Source organism: Lissotriton vulgaris, chromosome 3_1 (genome assembly GCF_964263255.1).
Source record: "Lissotriton vulgaris chromosome 3_1, aLisVul1.2, whole genome shotgun sequence".
NCBI classification, from domain to species: domain Eukaryota; kingdom Metazoa; phylum Chordata; class Amphibia; order Caudata; family Salamandridae; genus Lissotriton; species Lissotriton vulgaris.
Window position 1 is genome coordinate 106,776,163 of NC_141689.1, and position 18,997 is coordinate 106,795,159.

General features: G+C 46.1%; 1 protein-coding gene across 4 annotated transcripts in view; it reads right to left on the reverse strand.

The window, feature by feature from the left end:
• LOC147726042 (hepatic lectin-like) overlaps positions 1–12,629 on the reverse strand; it is a 201,840-nt gene extending 189,211 nt beyond the window's left edge. For 2 of the 4 annotated variants that reach the window (XM_086960164.1, XM_086960163.1), the window contains exons 1-2: positions 12,293–12,438; positions 10,127–10,273 (exon numbers count right to left, since the gene is read on the reverse strand). In XM_086960164.1, the coding sequence (XP_086816290.1) occupies positions 10,127–10,273; positions 12,293–12,428 (283 nt within the window). In that variant the 5' untranslated portion in view covers positions 12,429–12,438. Of the gene's footprint in view, positions 1–10,126; positions 10,274–12,292 lie in introns of all 4 variants that reach the window. The other 2 variants (XM_086960161.1, XM_086960162.1) reach the window with 2 other exon arrangements.
• Positions 12,630–18,997: the final 6,368 nt, after the last annotated feature.

An 18,997-nucleotide genomic window follows, 5' to 3' on the forward strand; every position in this document is an offset into this window, starting at 1 on the left:
TTGCATCCCTGCGATAAAACAGCGATGTAACCGTTTTCACTGCGATCTCCTTGGATGTGCCGTATCTAATGTACAGTGCTCCATGTAGCAAGGAATGACAGTTTTGTCAGGGACCCGAATGTATATCGGCACAAAACTCACGCATTGCTGTTGCAAGTCTGATGCAACTCCAGCAATGCATGGGTTAGGCCTATTCCCATCCCACTGCATCACCCTCATGCCTACCATTAGCCAAGCGTAAGGTTTTGATGAAGTGGAGTCCTAGAAGTGTCACAGTGAAATCTGTGTGATTTCACTGCAACACATCTACGACCCTTTTTTATTTGGGAACGGCCACTCTGCATACATAATACCTGACACTGGTATAAAGTGGCACAGGGATTTACAAGGTGACACATCTGCCTAGATGCATCACCTTGTAAATATGGCGCAATGTGGCACATTGTTTATGCTGCCGCTGCGTCACAAAATTTGACACAACGGCGGCGCAAAAGTGTTGCCCTTCGTGAGCAAGTGAATGAGTATGTGAGTAAATTTGTGAGGGAATGATTGAACAAGTGAATTAGAAAATGATTGAGGGAGTGAGTCAATGAGTGAGTGAGTGAGTTATGACACTAACAATTCCTGGCATACTCATAGACATGGTGTCCAATGTTGCTCTAATAGGGCTAGAAACTTGCTAGACTTTCACAAATGCGACTTAAGGTGAAGGGAGAACTACAGGTCAGTTATCAAAGCCTTTCGGGTGTAAACCTATCAAAATAGCTTGATTTACATCAGTCCGAATTTTACAGAAAGGTTTCTGACAGATGTGAGTAGTTTATTTCACCAGGGTTTTCTGCTAGAAGTGCAGAGGAATGTGCAATATTTAACGCAGCTTAGGATATGGGGAACAGGTGCTACAAAGAGTGGTTTGCCTATTACATTTGTGGATGTCCACAAACTTGTCAATTTGTGGGCTCACACTAACTTTAATCCATCACTTTTTCACCCTGTCAATAGCTGGAGCTCTTCTCTAGCAAAGACCACGAAACTCAAAACTGCTTGTGTTAATTTACTATCTAGAAACATTTACTACATTGTCAGGGTTAAATAATAAATACTGACACAGACCTTTAGCTCTCTTCGCGTTCGACCGATACAGGTGTAGTTCAGATGGTCTTGCTTATTTATTACAGTTTTTCTGTGTTGTGGTCAGACTAACCTCATAGTATCAGGGAAGTGTACATAAAACCTAAGTGTGACGACAACTGTAAACTGCAGAGAGAACAGAGAAGCATAAATATGGCCATGTGTGATAGATCATCCAGATACTGGGTGCATCTTAACACTGATGCCTTAAATAAATGCACTTTTAACAGCTTGAAAAGCTTGAGAAGTGAGAGGAGAGGCCAAGGCTATCATGATATGACTTTCACAGTTTTTCAGTAGAAAGTCTAGTTTGTAGTTTCAGAGTTCTAAAGCTTACAGCTTGGGCACTTTATTGTAGAATGGATTAACACCTTTATTCCCTGTTCTTTTGTAAGTAAACCAGTTGATAGTAGGGCATGACATTGTATATAGTACAGTGGAGCAGCCAATGGATAGAAATTAGGTGGGACATAACATAGGCACATAGAGACAACCTGAGAAGAGAACAACTTGTAGGTGTAGCAGCATGACTCTGGGCTTTCCATCGAGAATGGAATTTCTTCTATTCCTACGAATGAAGCTTTGATGTTTGGCTAAAGACTACTGTAGGACAGGAAATTGAATTTTCCTAATGAGGTACATTTATTTTTGGTGCGTTTTGGTGGCATGAGCTGGCATGTGTATGTTTGAGTCAATGGCAACCACCACCAACAGCTATCCCCAGAACTCAAGTCCACCTACACTTGAAGGGGATCCCTCACCAGTCCAATCAGAGGTCCAGCTACCAACTATCTGCATAACCTGATGTGATTTACCCTGAAAGAGGCCCTTTCACCAGTCCAACTACAAGCACAGCATCCACCTGTCTCCTGCACAGGACCTCAGCCAGATTCCATTTATCCACATGACAAGACCTCAACCTAGTTTCCATGATTACCTCTCACCCGTCCAACCAAACCCATAGCCAAAACATATCTACAGGTCAGGATCTTGGTCTTCATCAAAAGAAGTCTATTCAACAATGCAGTCACAGGCAAAGATACCACATGTCTCCAGCATCAGATCTATCTCCACATTTATACATTTAAAGGCGGTTTCTCACCAGTGCACTATGAACTGAAGCTACAACCTGTCTCCAAGATAGGGTGACATCTTTCACTTAACAATAACATTAGACCCACCTGGGCTATTTCTTGTTTACTGAAACAAGTAGGGTCATTGTACCCTGTATGGTATTTCTACTCATACCATAGGTAAAACAAATAAAACTACTGGCACACCTTGCAGTAAATGTAATTCTTTGATCCCACACCCTCCCTATAATCAGAGTCAAGACAGTTCCCTTCAGAAATCAACAACACTAAAGATACTCCCTCAATATTAGGTTGAGCCCACTCAGGTCAGAGACTGCTGACGTGGACACGGAGATGGCTCTATGATGAAGCATGCCACCTCAGGGTGGGTGGAAGCTCAAGATTTTTTGTGTGGAGGTCAATTGCCTACTAGAAGATAATAGGTATTCTTGAACAACGGTTTTGACTTGATTTCCATGTTAAAGAGTTATGCTTCACACATTTCTGTCCCTAAAATACTATAGTAATTATTCCATACAAGACTCAATATGATCATGTAGGTGCCCAAACGATTCTCTGGATTCCTATATCGCTCAAATTAATACTATGTAGACTGCACTAAATGAAATTAAATCATACATTGATCATACATATAGTATAGAGTGGGTGTGATTTGAACAAGCCCACATGCCAAATGCAGCCCCTATTCCTTTGTCTAATCTTAATCAATCCGAGCTGGAACAACAACTGTGGAAATGGTATTTAACAAATTAGACTCAATCAAAACTATGATACTACAGTAGAAGCCAAACACATATACTGCTACAATTCTATAGGACTTGAGAAAGTGATACCAAATATGGTCCTTATGGAAAAAAACGAAAAGCAATGCAGGAAACAAAAGAAACCATTGGGTAACTCTCAGCCATCAAAATTGTTAATCCAGTACATGGTAGTGAATACAAAAATCTGAGAGCTATTTCTGGTATACTAGAGATACATCAGAAAAATGCTGGTAAGGAGTAGACTCAAGATGTTCCCTATATTTGAGAAAAATGGCACTAATTCAGGGTTAGTGAAAACAAACTAGAGATGATGTGAATTAGAAGGAGCCAGGCATCTATATTCCCATCAATGTTGACCATGTGTAGACTGATAATGCAGCTGAAACCGAAAAGGAACAGGGTTCCTGAGGATAAATGTCATCCAAATTTGTCAGAGCTTACTATTTGAAAAATCAGGAAAACATGCTTTTCTGTATATTTCTGGCTGAAAATACTTCAAACACACTATATAGATGTGTATGTGTCTCTAATCTCACCAATGCTGTTTCTTATACATAAATCCTCCTCTGCTAAAGAGTTGGACATTTTTATCTAACCCTCAGATTACACACAAAGAGAGATTACAGTAGTTACATTTTGCTCCATAGATATCTTCAAACTAATTATTAACCAAGCTGTTTAGTTCCAAAAGAGAGGATATGGCCTGACATTTGCAGCTGAACCTACTGTTAAAAGAGTTACATACATCAAATAAAACTTGGGGGCAAGAGGCTCATTTAAACATTTTAAGCCTGCCTTGGAAGGCCTCTCTACACCTGCATGGAAAATGAAGCTAAAACACTTTTGCTTACTTGTTAAGGCTTCCAATATGAAGTAGCTTACTTTGGTAAGCCCTAAATGGATCAGCCAACTTAGCTCTCTCTCATGTGATGGCTATTTTGCTTTGCCTGAAAATGATGTAGATGCCCAAGATAACACCTGGTGTAGGGCATGTTGTGCACTTAAGGTGCTAAGATCATAGCTGAACATAATGATTGTTTAGTATTGATTAATACTATTCTGGGAGGGCATTACCATCTATTTCTACTTTCTCCTTTTATGGATTGTTAACTCATTCTTGGAAGATTATAAAATATATTGAGGGTTTATGCAAATTCATCTATAATTATGTAATGATTATGTGTGGAAATTGCAATGCTAAATTGATGGCACTATTAAAGATAACAAAATGATTATTAGTCAATTTTATTCTGCATTGACATTGTGCTTTAATACACCAAAGCCTGATTTCTGAAAACTGATTTTTAATGTCTGTCTCACTACAATTTGAGAATGTTGAAGAGGAGGATGGAAATCGGTTTTCTAGACCTACTAGACACACTAAAAATGGGTAATAATTCAGGGTTATACATTCATCAATGTAGATCGCCTCTCTCTTATTAAAACCCTTGAAATAGGCTACCTCCTCGAAAGTGACCGCCTGCCTCAACCTGTAAGAATGCCGTCCACAAGCAGAGTGATGGCAAAGATGGAAAACAGCAATTACAACGTGGCTGTTTCACCGCATATACTAAACTACGCATGCGTTACAATGCATGCACTGTTACCGCCTACAGCCTTTACCACGCATGCCTGTACACTGAATTACGTTGTAAAGCTATGTGTGGAAAATATATGTAGGTGGTAAGCGTAAGCTATCGGTGTCATTAGAGGAAACAAACCCTTCCGCTTCCTCTGTACAACATGTGTTTCATCTCAGAAGATCTGGAGAAGTGAGGTCATGGAGAGGTAAGGGGCAGTTTACATTAATAAGTGTAAATGTATTTATTTTAATAAAAATATAAATAATGTTAAATGATTGTAATCATTTTCAGGGCAGGGTAGTTGTAGTTTTTAGACAGGCTGTGGGACAGGAGGGGGTAGGAGTCTGCTTCTAGAGCTCAGGGATGGGGTAGTTTGAAGACGGGCCGGGTGGGTGAGGGGAAGGGAGCTGTGCAGGGATCCGTTTTAAGGATTCAGGAGAGGGGTATTTGTTAGAAGGTCCCCTTTTAGGGCTCAGGAGGGGCAAATCTTAGACGGGCGGGGTTGGGGGTCCATTTCTATGGCTGAGGGACAGGGTAGTTTGAAGAAGAACAATTACAGAGCAACTGGCAGTGGTTAAAAAGCACAGGTCAGCACCTCTGTGTTGTCTTCCAAAAGTCTATTGTAGGTATGTATATGTAGGCGTGCTCAATGTACAACACTGAGCCACTCACCCAGTGTTAACCTGTTTAGCAAATACTTTCCCCATACATTTTGCAATAAAACTTTAGTTACAGAGCACAACCACTGATTAGTAATCAAACAACCTTATTGTCGGTTTCTTTTAATAAATACAACACCATGCAATGTATACAATATAGAAAGTAACCATCTAGGTACAGAAAGCAAAAGGCATGAGGTATGTAGCGTAGATTCAGACAGCTGACACGTGTTTCGTCGTGTAACTAAATTTTTCAAGGCTTCGCAATAAATTGGTAATGATGGTGAGTGAGCTCCTTTGATCCCTCCGTTGTTCGGGATGGACAACATCAATGGTGATAGTCCATATTTCTAAATTATGTACGCAAGTAAGACTTGTAATTCGTAGAAAATCAAAAACGCTCATATTATGATAAATCGAGCCCCAAAGTAGAGTTAATGTAACAGTTGGTACAGCATTAATAGTTGCAGCTGTACAAGACTGGGCACATAACAACACGTCCCGCTACGTGTGGAGAACGTAGCGGGATGCGTTGTTTTATGCCCGGTCTTGTACAACTGCAACTGCGCTCTGTAACTTATGTTTTGAAGTTTGAAGAAGGGGCGGGACTAGGAGGGTAGGTAGAAGAGTTGTGGTATTTGTTATAGGGGTTTCGTAAGGGGATCCATGCAGGGGTTGAAGAGAGGGGTATAGATATATATTTTTTAAAGGACAGGGGGCACAAGGCACCAGTCTTGGAGCAGAGGTCATGAAAAACCGTTATCACAAATATGTCCATATCATGCATACTTTTACAATGAAGGTCACTGTAAAGGTATGCGTGGTGAACGCATATTCGTCGTTAAGGTTATTCGTGGTATTAGTATTCACATTGTAACGCATGTGTTGCAACTGAATGCATTTTTAACTGCAAAGACACCTAACTCAAAGAGGAACAAAGGAGGCCACTATGGGTTAGGGAATTGCTTCAGCAAGCTTGATATATTATTGGAGGCTGGCAGGGTCTTCCACAATTGTGACACATTGATCTCTTTCCCCTTCTACACTGAGAGAGAGAGATGTTTCAAATCATGTAGAGCAGAAGAACATTAATCCAAACAATGATCTGATTATGAATTCTAAAGGAATAGCTGACCGATATTTAATAGATTTTGTAGGATTGCTAAAAACAGCATAATCCACCGACAAGCAGCACTAGATTTGCGAACATTAAAAATATAATTGTTTAAAAGAATCAATTTGTCTTGACCAAATGGTCATAATTGTAGATAGCTATCGCTAACAGGGATTCCCGGAGATTTTGGCAGCTGGGTAAAGACAATATTAAACCTTCAGGCCATGGAGATCAAGTCCAATTAGTTAAATAATAAATTGGAAAGGCATAAGTGCAACCTTTACAACCTGGTAAATTATCAAGGAAAGCAATATAGAAAAAAGAATATGGGGCCATACGAACAAAGCTATTTGGTGGTCACAAACCATGTGATTTGTAAAACTCCAGGGTTTGCGACTGCAAAATTGCTTTTAATATGCATTCAACCCGGTTTTGGACTTTTTACTGTGGGTGATTCTCACTACATGTGTCTCACCCAAGGTAATCACATGGCAAATGGACTGTGCTTGTTTACCGAGAGTGAACTGATTTGAGATAAGGCTGCTGGGATGCAGCCAGGATAAGGGACCCTCAGCAGGTTACACATGAAGAATTGTGCAAACACGTGTGCACGCGTTTGTGGGCTGTGCGTGTAAGACTAATGTCATACACAGCCCGGTAACTGCGCCCAGGTAGTGCAGTTTCACATCCCTTTGTCTTACAAAGTTCAGTGACCAGGAAGTAACCACTGTGGCGCGACCGAACGCCGAAGCAGCGAGGCAGATATAGCTGAGCCGCGTACCGCGGAGATTAATTCCCGCCGAGACGTTGCACAGCAACTATTATCGGATCAAAACCGGCTTATATTCATTATTCATTATTTAACCTCTGCAACCAATAACGGAATATTATCGACAATGTTGAAACTTTATAATTAGACCAACCTCACCAAGAATTAATTCTCAAGCCTTGATAAGAACACGCCGAGCAGTTGGAATTAGTTACAACAGCCTAAGAACCTTGCTCTCCAATACCTGATGGAAAATAATTCAACTACCATTGCGAAGAAAGCTCACGTCCTGATGATCTAGAATCATTTAGATCGAAACGCCGTCGACCCATTCGAGGAAACTCCCCTACCCTACTGTATATATTTCCTTGGGGAATACCCTTGTTTGTGACACGTTGTATATAGTTTTTTTTTAAATATTCACTCAGTCATTATAAGCACCTTGTCACATGTGTGAGCACCTGAAAAACATAATTGTAAAAACATAAATAAAGTATTCTATGTGTATACTACCTTACAAAACTGTCTCCCAGGATTAATTCTAGTACCATAGTTACACTCCACCTCACGAGGACCTTTTGAGGCCACCCAAAACCATTGTTTTCTTTATCAATACTTCAACCCCAGGTTTTACTAATGGGGTACCCTTGTTCTCCATAACAGCTCAGGATCAGAGCCCAAGTCTTTTGTCACCCTGCTGTGCCAGGTTAGTTAAGTTTCTCTCCAGGAGAAGGACTAAAAGCCTGCCCACAAAAAGGAAGCTATTAACAGTGCTTCACTCAACTCCTGAGGAGGAAAGGGGTGGGAGTGAAGGATTTGCACCATTCAATCAATCAGCTGTCACACAGTACCATTGATGGGCATGCCCAAGCCATCTGAACAAAGGATGAAGTCCAGACCACCGGAACCAACACAGAAGGGGGCTACATTTATCAGATTTGATGAGAAAGGTCCTGGCAGTGATGTCAGTGAGGGGCGGATTTAAGGCCCCCAGAGAAGATGTGACTATTAACTCCTGGATGACGCCATCTTGAACTGTCCCAACATGCTGTGCAGGAAAGTTGGGATAGGGGTGTAGAGTTGACTTGGCACCCTAGGATTTGCCAGGAGCGCCTGCCTTCTGGAACCTTCCACTCCCCTTTAATAACCTTTGTAGAAGGGAGAGTCTCTCTCTTGGCTGGTGTTTTTCTGCTGTGTGCTGCTGGGCCCTGGTGCTGCCATGGACAACTTGAAGGAGGAACCCCTCAAGTTCAGAAAGGACAAAGGGCTCGTCCCTGTTGACCCCAGGCCCAGTGGGTCTCCCCAAGGGCCAAGGATGCTACGCCCTTGTGTCCTATGAGGACCACTTGGGAGAAAGCCCAGACAGAAAGACCAGGAGGAAGGCTGGTGCAGGGAGACAGGAGTTCCCTATGCATTACACCACTTCGGGGGTGAGGAGGTGTGCTGAAACTGCTTCTGGTGGGAGCAACTGCCTTAATAGCCACAGTGGGGCTCTGTTGTAGCTAGGAGTGAGCATCACTAGTTGTTGGAATGATTGCTGCCTGTATTCAGCCTAGAGCCAAGAGCAATCTGTGCCACTCACTGCCATGTTTGGAGGCCTAGGACTGCTGCATCACCCAACACAAGACTGCATGCATGTGAATGCAACATTGAGGTACAAAGAAAGACAAGATACTGTCATTGCAGAGCGGTGTCTGAGCTTAGCTTGCCAAAGGCCTCCCCAGTCCCTGGAATGACCCACAAGTACATGTCATCTTCATAGGACAACAGCAAGCCCTCAAGAGGCTCATGATTGTCACCACAACCTCCTTTTAAATGATGCAATGACTTGTGGAGACCATGGCCTCCTTGAGGGCTGACAACTGTATCAAGAGTGTAGCATTCCGGACAGTTCTATATCATTCCAAAGACACTTCGGCTGCGAATGTTTGTGCACTGCAGAATAGGTCTATGTCTGAATGCGCCTTGAAACTGCAATTGACAATGCTGACGGATGTATGTCATTACTACGCATGCTTTTACAACGCATGCCTTTACCACGCAGGTTTTACAAGGTAAGTTGTTACAACGACTTGCGTTGGGGGCGCTGGATAGTGAATAGTTTAATTTACTATTCCAACTCCAGTCCCCGTGAATAGTAGGGAAGGTTTTGGATAGTAAATTAAACTATTCCCTATCCTACAGCGCCCCGAGCGCAAGTCGTTGTAACGACTTGCGTTGTAAAAGCTGCGTGGCAAAGGTATTGCGTGGTAAAAGTTGCGTTGTAAACGCTGTTTCCCATGCTGACACTGATTATGTTTTACTGTATTGTAAAAATTACTTTTGTGCTTTTTTTGGCTGAAATAGCCGCAATAAAGCTTAATGAATGAATGAATGCACCTTGTTGCCAATAGCACAGAAGATAATATAAAGCATCCCACGCCCCTATCGAGCATTTGATGCTATGTGATCTATTTAACAATATTGCTATGCTTTTCTAGTGAATACCAGTAGCAACTTATTTTATTTCTTAGAAAGCTATCCCGGGATATTGATTTATTGTGAGTGATACACATGCTGGTGATGATAATGTTCTATCCCATAATCACCCTTCAGGAATAATCCTCATCTATTTGACCTTGCTGCCCATTGAACAGCAAAGGTTTACATGGGAAGGAGTTGGCATTTCAGTGTGCTTGCAGAATTGTTTTGCTACAGAGATTTCAGGGACTCCTCCATCACACGTTGCCCTTGAGTTCCCCTGGGCCTGGCATGCTTTGATGGTGTTGTGTCACTGCCTTTAAATGGGCTGGCATGGGAAAGGATACACTGGAATGACAAGAGAGGTTTGAGAGTTCATTGCCCTTCGTGGAAAGATTGTTCTTATGAATAAAATAATGTCACTGAAAAGCAGAGAATCGTGAAGCATTTGCTGATTTGTATTCCCTTGTATTCTGGGTCAAGATAGTTGCACAAATTCTATTCCATTTCAGTGTTTTTAATTTTTAATACTAAAGAGAAAGGGTTACTTACAGATCACGGTAACTGTGACAAGGGCTGCAGCCAACATGATGATCAGGACAACAGAAACAATCATGCCAATTCTTCCTGCCTTGTGATAATCAGCTGACATTGGTGGTTTGGATGAGTTTAATGGCTGGATATTCTTGATGTCATCTCCTTAAGAGAGAAAAGTCTTAAGGTAATTATTTATATACAAAGGTCCTGATATTTGAACAGAAAATTATTGCTCATGAATACTGACTTCATATACTTCCAGTTCATCATCCCATGTTAATATATTTGATAGCAAAATAGATATTTCTACAGGTGAACTGCCCAAAATGTCATTTGTATGGGTGATATTTTTGGTTTGCATTAGGTTACAAAAACCAATCAGATATAAAATACAAAAATCGGCCCAGTGTTTTGTCAGGGGTCTGGCAGAGGTAGACCCTAACCCATATGATCAGAAAGCTAATCTCCACAATACCGCATTTGTGGTGAGTATGAGTGAGCAGTGACTTAAGCAAAGGAAATGGTATTAGAGCAACATAATTGTAGACGTGTTTGTTAAATACATAAAAAAAATTGATAAGCTGAAAATATTACATAAGAACCTTAAAGTAATCCTACCAACAACCTGAAACGAGTTCTTCTTTTTAACCAGCTCTTGATTTTGTATTTTACTTAGATACATATACATTTGTCAACATGCCTCTCTTACAGGAAAATGTTATTATACATTGGGTAGCACAGTGCAATGCAGGTTAACATCATTGGTTCATCTTTGACATATATTGAGCTCTCAAATATAACTGTAAAATTTAAAATATATCTAGACCACATATATGATTACATCAATGTAGACCTGAATTTGGTATTGTGAGCAATAAATCCACATCTAAGTCATAGTCCCAAGTGAACAGTGTCATCTCATAAGTCCTTTACTCTTATGTCCACACATTCTGGGGCAGATTTATGAGGCCGTTGCGCCACGTTTACGCCGCTGTTGCGTCACGCAAGGCGGCGTAAACGTGGCGCATCTCTACGAACGATTTACAACGTGACGCATCTAGGCAGATGCGTCACATTGTAAAGCCCTGCGCCGCTTGCGGGCGTTCCGGCGCAGGGTGGGCGTTCCGGGGCAGGTGCGCCTCGCAAAAGTGGCTGAGTGAAATCTATGAGATTTCACTCAGTCACTTTTAAGCCAATGCTGCGTCAAAAGCCTGCGCCTGCTTGAAGCAGGCGTAGGTCTTGACGCAGCATTGTTAAAATGGGGCACCCCCGAGCCTTGCTGGAGCTGCGTTGCGCTTGCGACGCAACTCCAGCAATGCGCCACATTTCCGGCACAGATGCGTCACGCATCTGTGCCGTTTTTGCACCATGGTGCGCCGCATTATAAATGCGGCGCACCATGGCTGGCGGAGCTGTGGCGCACTGTGGCGCATGTTAACTGGCGCATCCTTGAGGATGCGCCAGTTAACATAAATCTGCCCCTCTGTTTCCAGCTGAACGTATTGTGCAGGCTTCCATCGTGTCCCCAGTACCTCCTTTCCCCACGTCCCTTGATCATGTTTAATTAACTGGTTGCATTATCGTATCTCGTCTGTTTTGTCTTGTATCACCAAGATAATAGTATCCGACTTCATGATTGTCCCTCCCTCCTTACCTTTGTTTAGTATCTCTGCTATTACCCACTTCTGTAGATCCTGTAGCCATTTGTGTATTGTAGGGTCTGTGGAAGCCTTCTATTGCAAAATTAAAAATGGTCTTCAATACATAATTGAACAATCCTAATATAGTGCTTAGGGAGTCTGCAGCATCATGTCATGTGGGCAATTTGTGATCTGGCTGGAGAATGTAATGAATCAGCAAGCTATCACCAAACCTTGTGGGATTATCACTGTATTTCCAGTGATAATCCCACCGGGGCATATTAGCAAGGCCAGGCGATAATATCATTCATTCATTTCATTTCTTTCATTTCATTCATTCATTCATTCATTCATTCATTCATTTCATTCATAATTATCCCTAAGCGCACTTAGCGCCAGGATCATTATCGCCGGCCAACTCTGAATTTTATCGCTGAAGATAGGTGCTATCAGCAATGCTAATCTCCAAAGCGATAAAATTCAGAGCACATGCAAAGCTCAAAATAATGTAAATATGAACGGTATTTCGAGGCAAACTCACCAGAAGCTTTAACACAGACCTTCGTGTGATCGAAATTCATGTATATTGTATCTTCCATTTCCTCGACGTGCCTCGGATTTACAATCAGCCTCGGATGATTCATGTAGAAGTGACTGCCCTGGTGTAAACATGTCATATTCCGAAGAATGCTGTTTCTGGGCGTGACCAGAGTTGAAAAACACATTCCCACCCTGTGAGAAAAAAAAGAAGAAGCGATTTCTTCCTTGAAATTTGTGGTGAAAAATAAGCAGAAGTTGATTAAAAGTAGAAGAGACACTTCCACAGAAAATGAAGTATAAACACACACACGTTCCCATTCTTCCTCCACCAAAGGCAGTGGCACGATGGGTATGAATATAAAAATGTATTTAATAGTTGGCAAAAGCAGAAGTTAGGAGCCCCTATTCAGAACTTGAACTTTGCCTCCATTTGACGAACCTTCACAAAACCTTCGAAAAAAGTGCTCTTTTTCGTCTATTTTCTGCATGGACGTTCCAAAACACAAAATCAAAATGCATTTTCTATAGACTTCTTTAGGCAATGCTACAGCAAAAACTGCTGAATGAAATTACACCAAATTTGTCAGGTAGCTAAATCTCTCTCACTGTGTCCCTAGGGCGCCCAAGCCCAGGACACAGTAGCTTCCCGGCCTACACTAGCTTGGGCAGTAACACATGTTATCTCCAGTCTGGTGGGAGCCTTTTTAAATCTCCGTCCACATGGGAGCAAACGGGCCAGTCTGCTCCCCGATGGCCGGAGTTTTAAACATGCTCCCACCAGCTGGGAGCAGACCTGTGTTCTGTTTCCCTGTCCGCACTCCTGCGGGCATGGAAACAGAACACATTTTGCTCCCACCCTTTGAGAGTATGCAAAGAACAGTTGATCCATCTGGGCATGAGCAGTGCCGGCTCCTGCACTATGCATGGGCTGTGGGGGTCTAATAAGAGGATGAGATCTCCAAGGCATAATGAGGCTTGAGGAGGGGGGACCGCACAGAAACCCCTCCCATTTTTATTAGGTCAAGCCTAGAGTCAGCGTGCATGCGCTGCTCTGCAAGGCCTAGTGTAGCTCCTCTACGGACATGTATCCCGCCCCTGAACATCCCTCCCTTTTCATTGGTTCTCTTCAGTGCCTTTCTAAATCTGGTTCTTTTTTGTGGCAAACAGGTCACATTAGTCCCTCCCTTCAAATTATGATTCACATCCATGGCGACTGACCCTCTTACTTGTCTCATCTCTCCAAGGGGCGTTTAGATCAGTATGGCGGTACTATTTTCTTACTTTGGCTTGGGTTTGGTTTGTTGATTTTTTTAGGTGAGGGGAAAAAAACAGCGCTCAAGCTGATGTGATTTCCCCTTGCTATCCCGTCCAAGGTCGCCCCTCCCCACTTCTGCCCCGATCACTGGCTAAAGCAAAATTTTGAACACAAAAGCCTCGAACCTCCACCCTCTCCCTAGGGTCTTCCGCAGGGGCCTCAGTCTCCCTTCTCACCATCCCTCCCACCCCAACCTCTTGTTACCCAGTGCGCCTTGATGCCCCTCACATCCAGTGACACCTGGGCATTGTTCATAGGTCTAAGTAATCCCAGCCAGCAGGTGACAGTTCGTGAAACACAGACCCCCCATTTCTGATGTAATTCATAAGCCGCCTCCCCCGTGAGGCGGGAGGGAGAGGCAGATATAAATCATAGATAGCTATCAGCATCACAAACGGTGATAGCTGCAAGCACAAGGCTGCAGGCGCCTGCTCTGCACAGGAAAACCAAGAGCGCTTATAAACTGACAGATGTGAGATCCGCATAAACACCTATTTATGTTAGTATTATTAATATAGGAATACATTATTGTTGATATTATTGCTATATTCTTCTCTTTACCTTTATGGTACATTCCGTTTCCCCCTACACTTTCCTTCCTGTTAGTTTCCCCCACCTGAAGCTTACCTTGGAATGTTGGCTTACTGTCATTGAGGTGAGTGGATGGCCAATAAAGTGTACTTGCAGAGTTCTGGTTCCTGTCTTCATTACTTCCAACACTGGTGACGATTACTGCACAGGGGCAGTTTTGACCATCTCCCCTTTGAATACTCTCTCCATCCAAATCCACGCAGAAGAATATTCAAGAAAAGAAGATTATAAAGGAAAACAAGCATTGGAAATGCAAGAGGGCTCGCATTAGGAAAGTTTGAGCTATTGGTCTTATAAATGAATTTTTTTTATTTATGTGTTTTTTTTTTAAATAGCTAAATTAATAGCTTTGTCATTTACAATGCCAATAGTTATAACTTTTGCAAATGTGACACCTATAGCATTTGTAATGCAACATGTTTTGTATTTACGTGACTTAGATGTATTGATATTACAAATAACAATGGCTTTAAATTTTTTTTAATAATTAATAGTTAAATAATTTATTTAATTTGTAATGGCAATAGCTTAAACGTTTGTAAATAACTTTTGTGAAGATTATGTTCAGTGTTTTTTATTGTGACGAAAATCCAAGAACAGAAGTGAAATATTAACATCTTTTTGTGATTTGTAATACAGCGTGAAAGCTTGAAAACAGCTTGAAACATTGAAAGAACATATTTGAACCAGTGATGCTGTGGTTGCGCTGAGTGATGCTGTGGTTGCGGTGAGTGATGCTGTGGTTGCTCTGAGTGATGCAGTGGTTGCGCTGAGTGATGCTGTGGTGGTGCTGAGTGATGTTGTGGCTGCGCTGAGTGGTGTGTGCCTCGGTGGAGCTTAGTGGGTGCATTGGTGGAGTTGTTTGGTGGGTGCATTAGTGGAGCTTAGTTGGAGCATCGGTGGAGCTGGCTGGTGGGTGCATCGGTGGAGCTGTGTCGGTGGAGCTGTGTGGTGGCTGCATCGGCGGAGCTGTGTGGTGGGTGCATCGGTGGAGCTGTGTGGTGGGTGCCTAGGTGGAGCTGTGTGGTGAGTGCATCGGTGGAACTGTGTGGTGGGTGCATCGGTGGAGCTGTGTAGGTGGAGCTGTGTGGTGGGTGCATCGGTGGAGCTGTGTGGTGGGTGCTTGGTAGAGCTGTGTGGTGAGTGCATCTGTGGGTCTGTGTGGTGGGTGCCTCTGTGGAGATGTGTGGTGAGTGCATCTGTTGAGCTGCGTGGTGGGTGCCTCGGTGGAGCTGTGTGGTGGGTGCATAGGTGGAGCTGTGTGGTGGGTGCATCGGTGAAGCTGTGTGGTAGGTGCCTCGGTGGAGCTGTGTGGTGGGTGCCTCGGTGGAGCTGTGTCTTGGGTGCATCAGTGGAGCTGTGTGGTGGGGTCATCTGTGGAGCTCTGTGGTGGGTGCATCGGTGGAGCTGTGTCGGTGGAGCTGTGTGGTGGTTGCATCAGTGGAGCTTTGTGGTGGGTGCATCGGAGGAGCTGTGTCGGTGGAGCTGTGTGGTGGTTGCATCAGTTGAGCTGTGTGGTGGGTGCATCGGTGGAGCTGTGTCGGTGGAGCTGTGTGGTGGGTGCATCGGTGGAGCTGGGTGGTGGGTGCATCAGTGGAGCTGTGTGGTGGGTGCATCAGTGGAGCTGGGTGGTGGGTGCATCTGTGGAGCTGTGTGGTGGGTGCATCTGTGGAGCTGTGTGGTGGGTGCATCGGTGGAGCTGTGTGGTAGGTGCTTCTGTGGAGCTGTGTGGTGGGTGCATCTGTGGAGGTGTGTGGTGGGTGCATCTGTGGAGCTGTGTGGTGGGTGCATCTGTTGAGCTGTGTGGTGGGTGCCTCCGTGGAGCTGTGTGGTGGGTGCATCGGTGGAGCTGTGTCGGTGGAGCTGTGTGGTGGCTGCGTCGCTGAAGCTGTGTAGTGGGTGCATCGGTGAAGCTGTGTCGGTGGAGCTGTGTGGTGGGTGCATCGGTGGAGCTGTGTGGTGGGTGCATCGGTGGAGCTGTGTCGGTGGAGCTGTGTGGTGGCTGCGTCGCTGAAGCTGTGTAGTGGGGGCATTGGTGGAGCTGTGTGGTGGGTGCATCGGTGGAGCTGTGTGGTGGGTGCCTCGGTGGAGCTGTGTGGTGGGTGCATCGGTGGAGCTGTGTGGTGGGTGCATCAGTGGAACTGTGTCGGTGGAGCTGTGTGGTGGCTGCGTCGCTGGAGCTGTGTAGTGGGTGCATCAGTGAAGCTGTGTCGGTGGAGCTGTGTGGTAAGTGCATCGGTGGAGCTGTGTGGTGGGTGCATCGGTGGAGCTTTGTCGGTGGAGCTGTGTGGTGGCTGCGTCGCTGGAGCTGTGTAGTGGGTGCATCGGTGGAGCTGTGTGGTGGGTGCATCGGTGGAGCTGTTTGGTGGGTGCCTCGGTGGAGCTGTGTGGTGGGTGCATCGGTGAAGCTGTGTGGTGGGTGCATAGGTGGAGCTATGTGGTGGGTGCATCGGTGGAGCTGTGTGGTAGGTGCCTCGGTGGAGCTGTGTGGTGGGTGCCTTGGTGGAGCTGTGTGGTGGGGGCATCTGTGGAGCTTTGTGGTGGGTGCATCGGTGGAGCTGTGTCAGTGGAGCTGTGTGGTGGTTGCATCAGTGGAGCTGTGTGGTGGGTGCATCGGTGGAGCTGTGTTGGTGAAGCTGTGTGGTGGGTGCATCGGTGGAGCTGTGTTGGTGGAGCTGTGTGGTGGGTGCATTGGTGGAGCTGGGTGGTGGGTGCCTCGGTGTAGCTGTGTGGTGGGTGCCTCGGTGTAGCTGTGTGGTGGGTGCATCGGTGGAGCTGTGTGGTGGGTGCATGGGTGGAACTGTGTGGTGGGGGCATCTGTTGAGCTGTGTGGTGGGTGCATCTGTGGAGCTGTGTGGTGGGTGCATTGGTGGAGCTGTGTGGTGGGTGCATCGGTGGAGCTGTGTGGTGGGTGCATCGGTGGAGCTGTATGGTGGGTGCCTCGGTGGAGCTGTGTGGTGGGGGCATGGGTGGAGCTATGTGGTGGGTGCCTCGGTGGAGCTGAGTGGTGGGTGCATTGGTGCAGCTGTGTCAGTGGAGCTGTGTGGTGGCTGCATCGCTGGAGCTGTGTGGTGGGTGCATCGGTGAAGCTGTGTGGTGGATGCATCGGTGGAGCTGTGTGGTGGGTGCCTCGGTGGAGCTGTGTGGTGGGTGCTTCGGTGGAGCTGTGTGGTGGTGCATTGGTGGAGCTGTGTGGTGGGTGCTTTGGTGGAGCTGTGTGGTGGGTGCATTTGTGCAGCTGTGTGGTGGGTGCCTCTGTGGAGCTGTGTGGTGGGTGCATCTGTTGAGCTGTGTGGTGGGTGCCTCGGTGGAGCTGTGTGGTGGGTGCATAGGTGGAGATGTGTGGTGGGTGCATCGATGGAGCTGGCTGGTAGGTGCCTCGGTGGAGCTGTGTGGTGCGTGCCTCGGTGGAGCTGTGTCTTGGGTGCATCAGTGGAGCTGTGTGGTGGGGTCATCTGTGGAGCTCTGTGGTGGGTGTATCGGTGGAGCTGTGTCGGTGGAGCTGTGTGTGGTTGCATCAGTGGAGCTGTGTGGTTGGTGCATCGGTGGAGCTGTGTCGGTGGAGCTGTGTGGTGGTTGCATCAGTGGAGCTGTGTGGTGGGTGCATCTGTGGAGCTGTGTCGGTGGAACTGTGTGGTGGGTGCATCAGTGGAGCTGTGTGGTGGGTGCATCAGTGGAGCTGTGTGGTGGGTGCATCGGTGGAGTTGGGTGGTAGTTGCATCTGTGGAGCTGTGTGGTGGGTGCATATGTGGAGCTGTGTGGTGGGTGCATCGGTGGAGCTGGGTGGTGGGTGCATCTATGGAGCTGTGTGGTGGATGCATCTGTGGAGCTGTGTGGTCGTGCATCGGTGGAGCTGGGTGGTGGGTGCATCTTTGGAGCTGTGTGGTCGGTGCCTCGGTGGAGCTGTGTGCTGGGTGCATCTGTGTAGGTGTGTAGTGGGTGCCTTGGTGGGGTGTTTGGTGGGTAAATTGGTGGAGCTGTGTGGTGGGTGCATCGGTGGAATTGTGTGGTGGGTGCATCGGTGGAGCAGTGTGGTGGGTGCATTGGTGGAGCTGTGTGGTGGGTGCATCGGTGGAGCTCTGTGGTGGGTGCTTCTGTGGAGCTGTTTGGTGGGTGCATCTGTGGAGCTGTGTGGTGGGTGCCTCTGTGGAGCTCTGTGGTGGGTGCATCGGTGGAGCTGTGTGGTGGGTGCATCGGTGGAACTGTGTGGTGGGTGCATCGGTGGAGCTGTGTGGTGGGTGCATCGCTGGAGCTGTGTGGTGGGTGCATAGGTGGAGATGTGTGGTGGGTGCATCGGTGGAGCTGTGTGGTAGGAGCCTCTGTGGAGCTGTGTCAGTGGAGCTGTGTGGTTGTTGCACCAGTGGACCTGTGTGGTGGGTGCATCGGTGGAGCTGTGTTGGTGGAGCTGTGTGGTGGTTGCATCAGTGGAGCTGTGTGGTGGGTGCATCGGTGTAGCTGTGTGGTGGGTGCATCGGTGGAGCTGGGTGGTGGGTGCATCAGTGGAGCTGTGTGGTGGGTGCATCGGTGGAGCTGTGTCGGTGGAGCTGTGTGGTGGCTGCATCGGTGGAGCTGTGTGGTGGGTGCCTAGGTGGAGCTGTGTGGTGGGTGCATCGGTGGAGCTGTGTGGTGGGTGCATCAGTGGAGCTGTGTGCTGGGTGCATCTGTGGGGCTGTGTGGTTGGTGCATCTGTGGAGGTGTGTGGTCAGTGCATCTGTGGAGCTGTGTGGTGGGTGCATCTGTGGAGCTGTGTGGTGGGTGCCTCGGTGGAGCTGTGTGGTGGGTGCATCGGTGGAGCTGTGT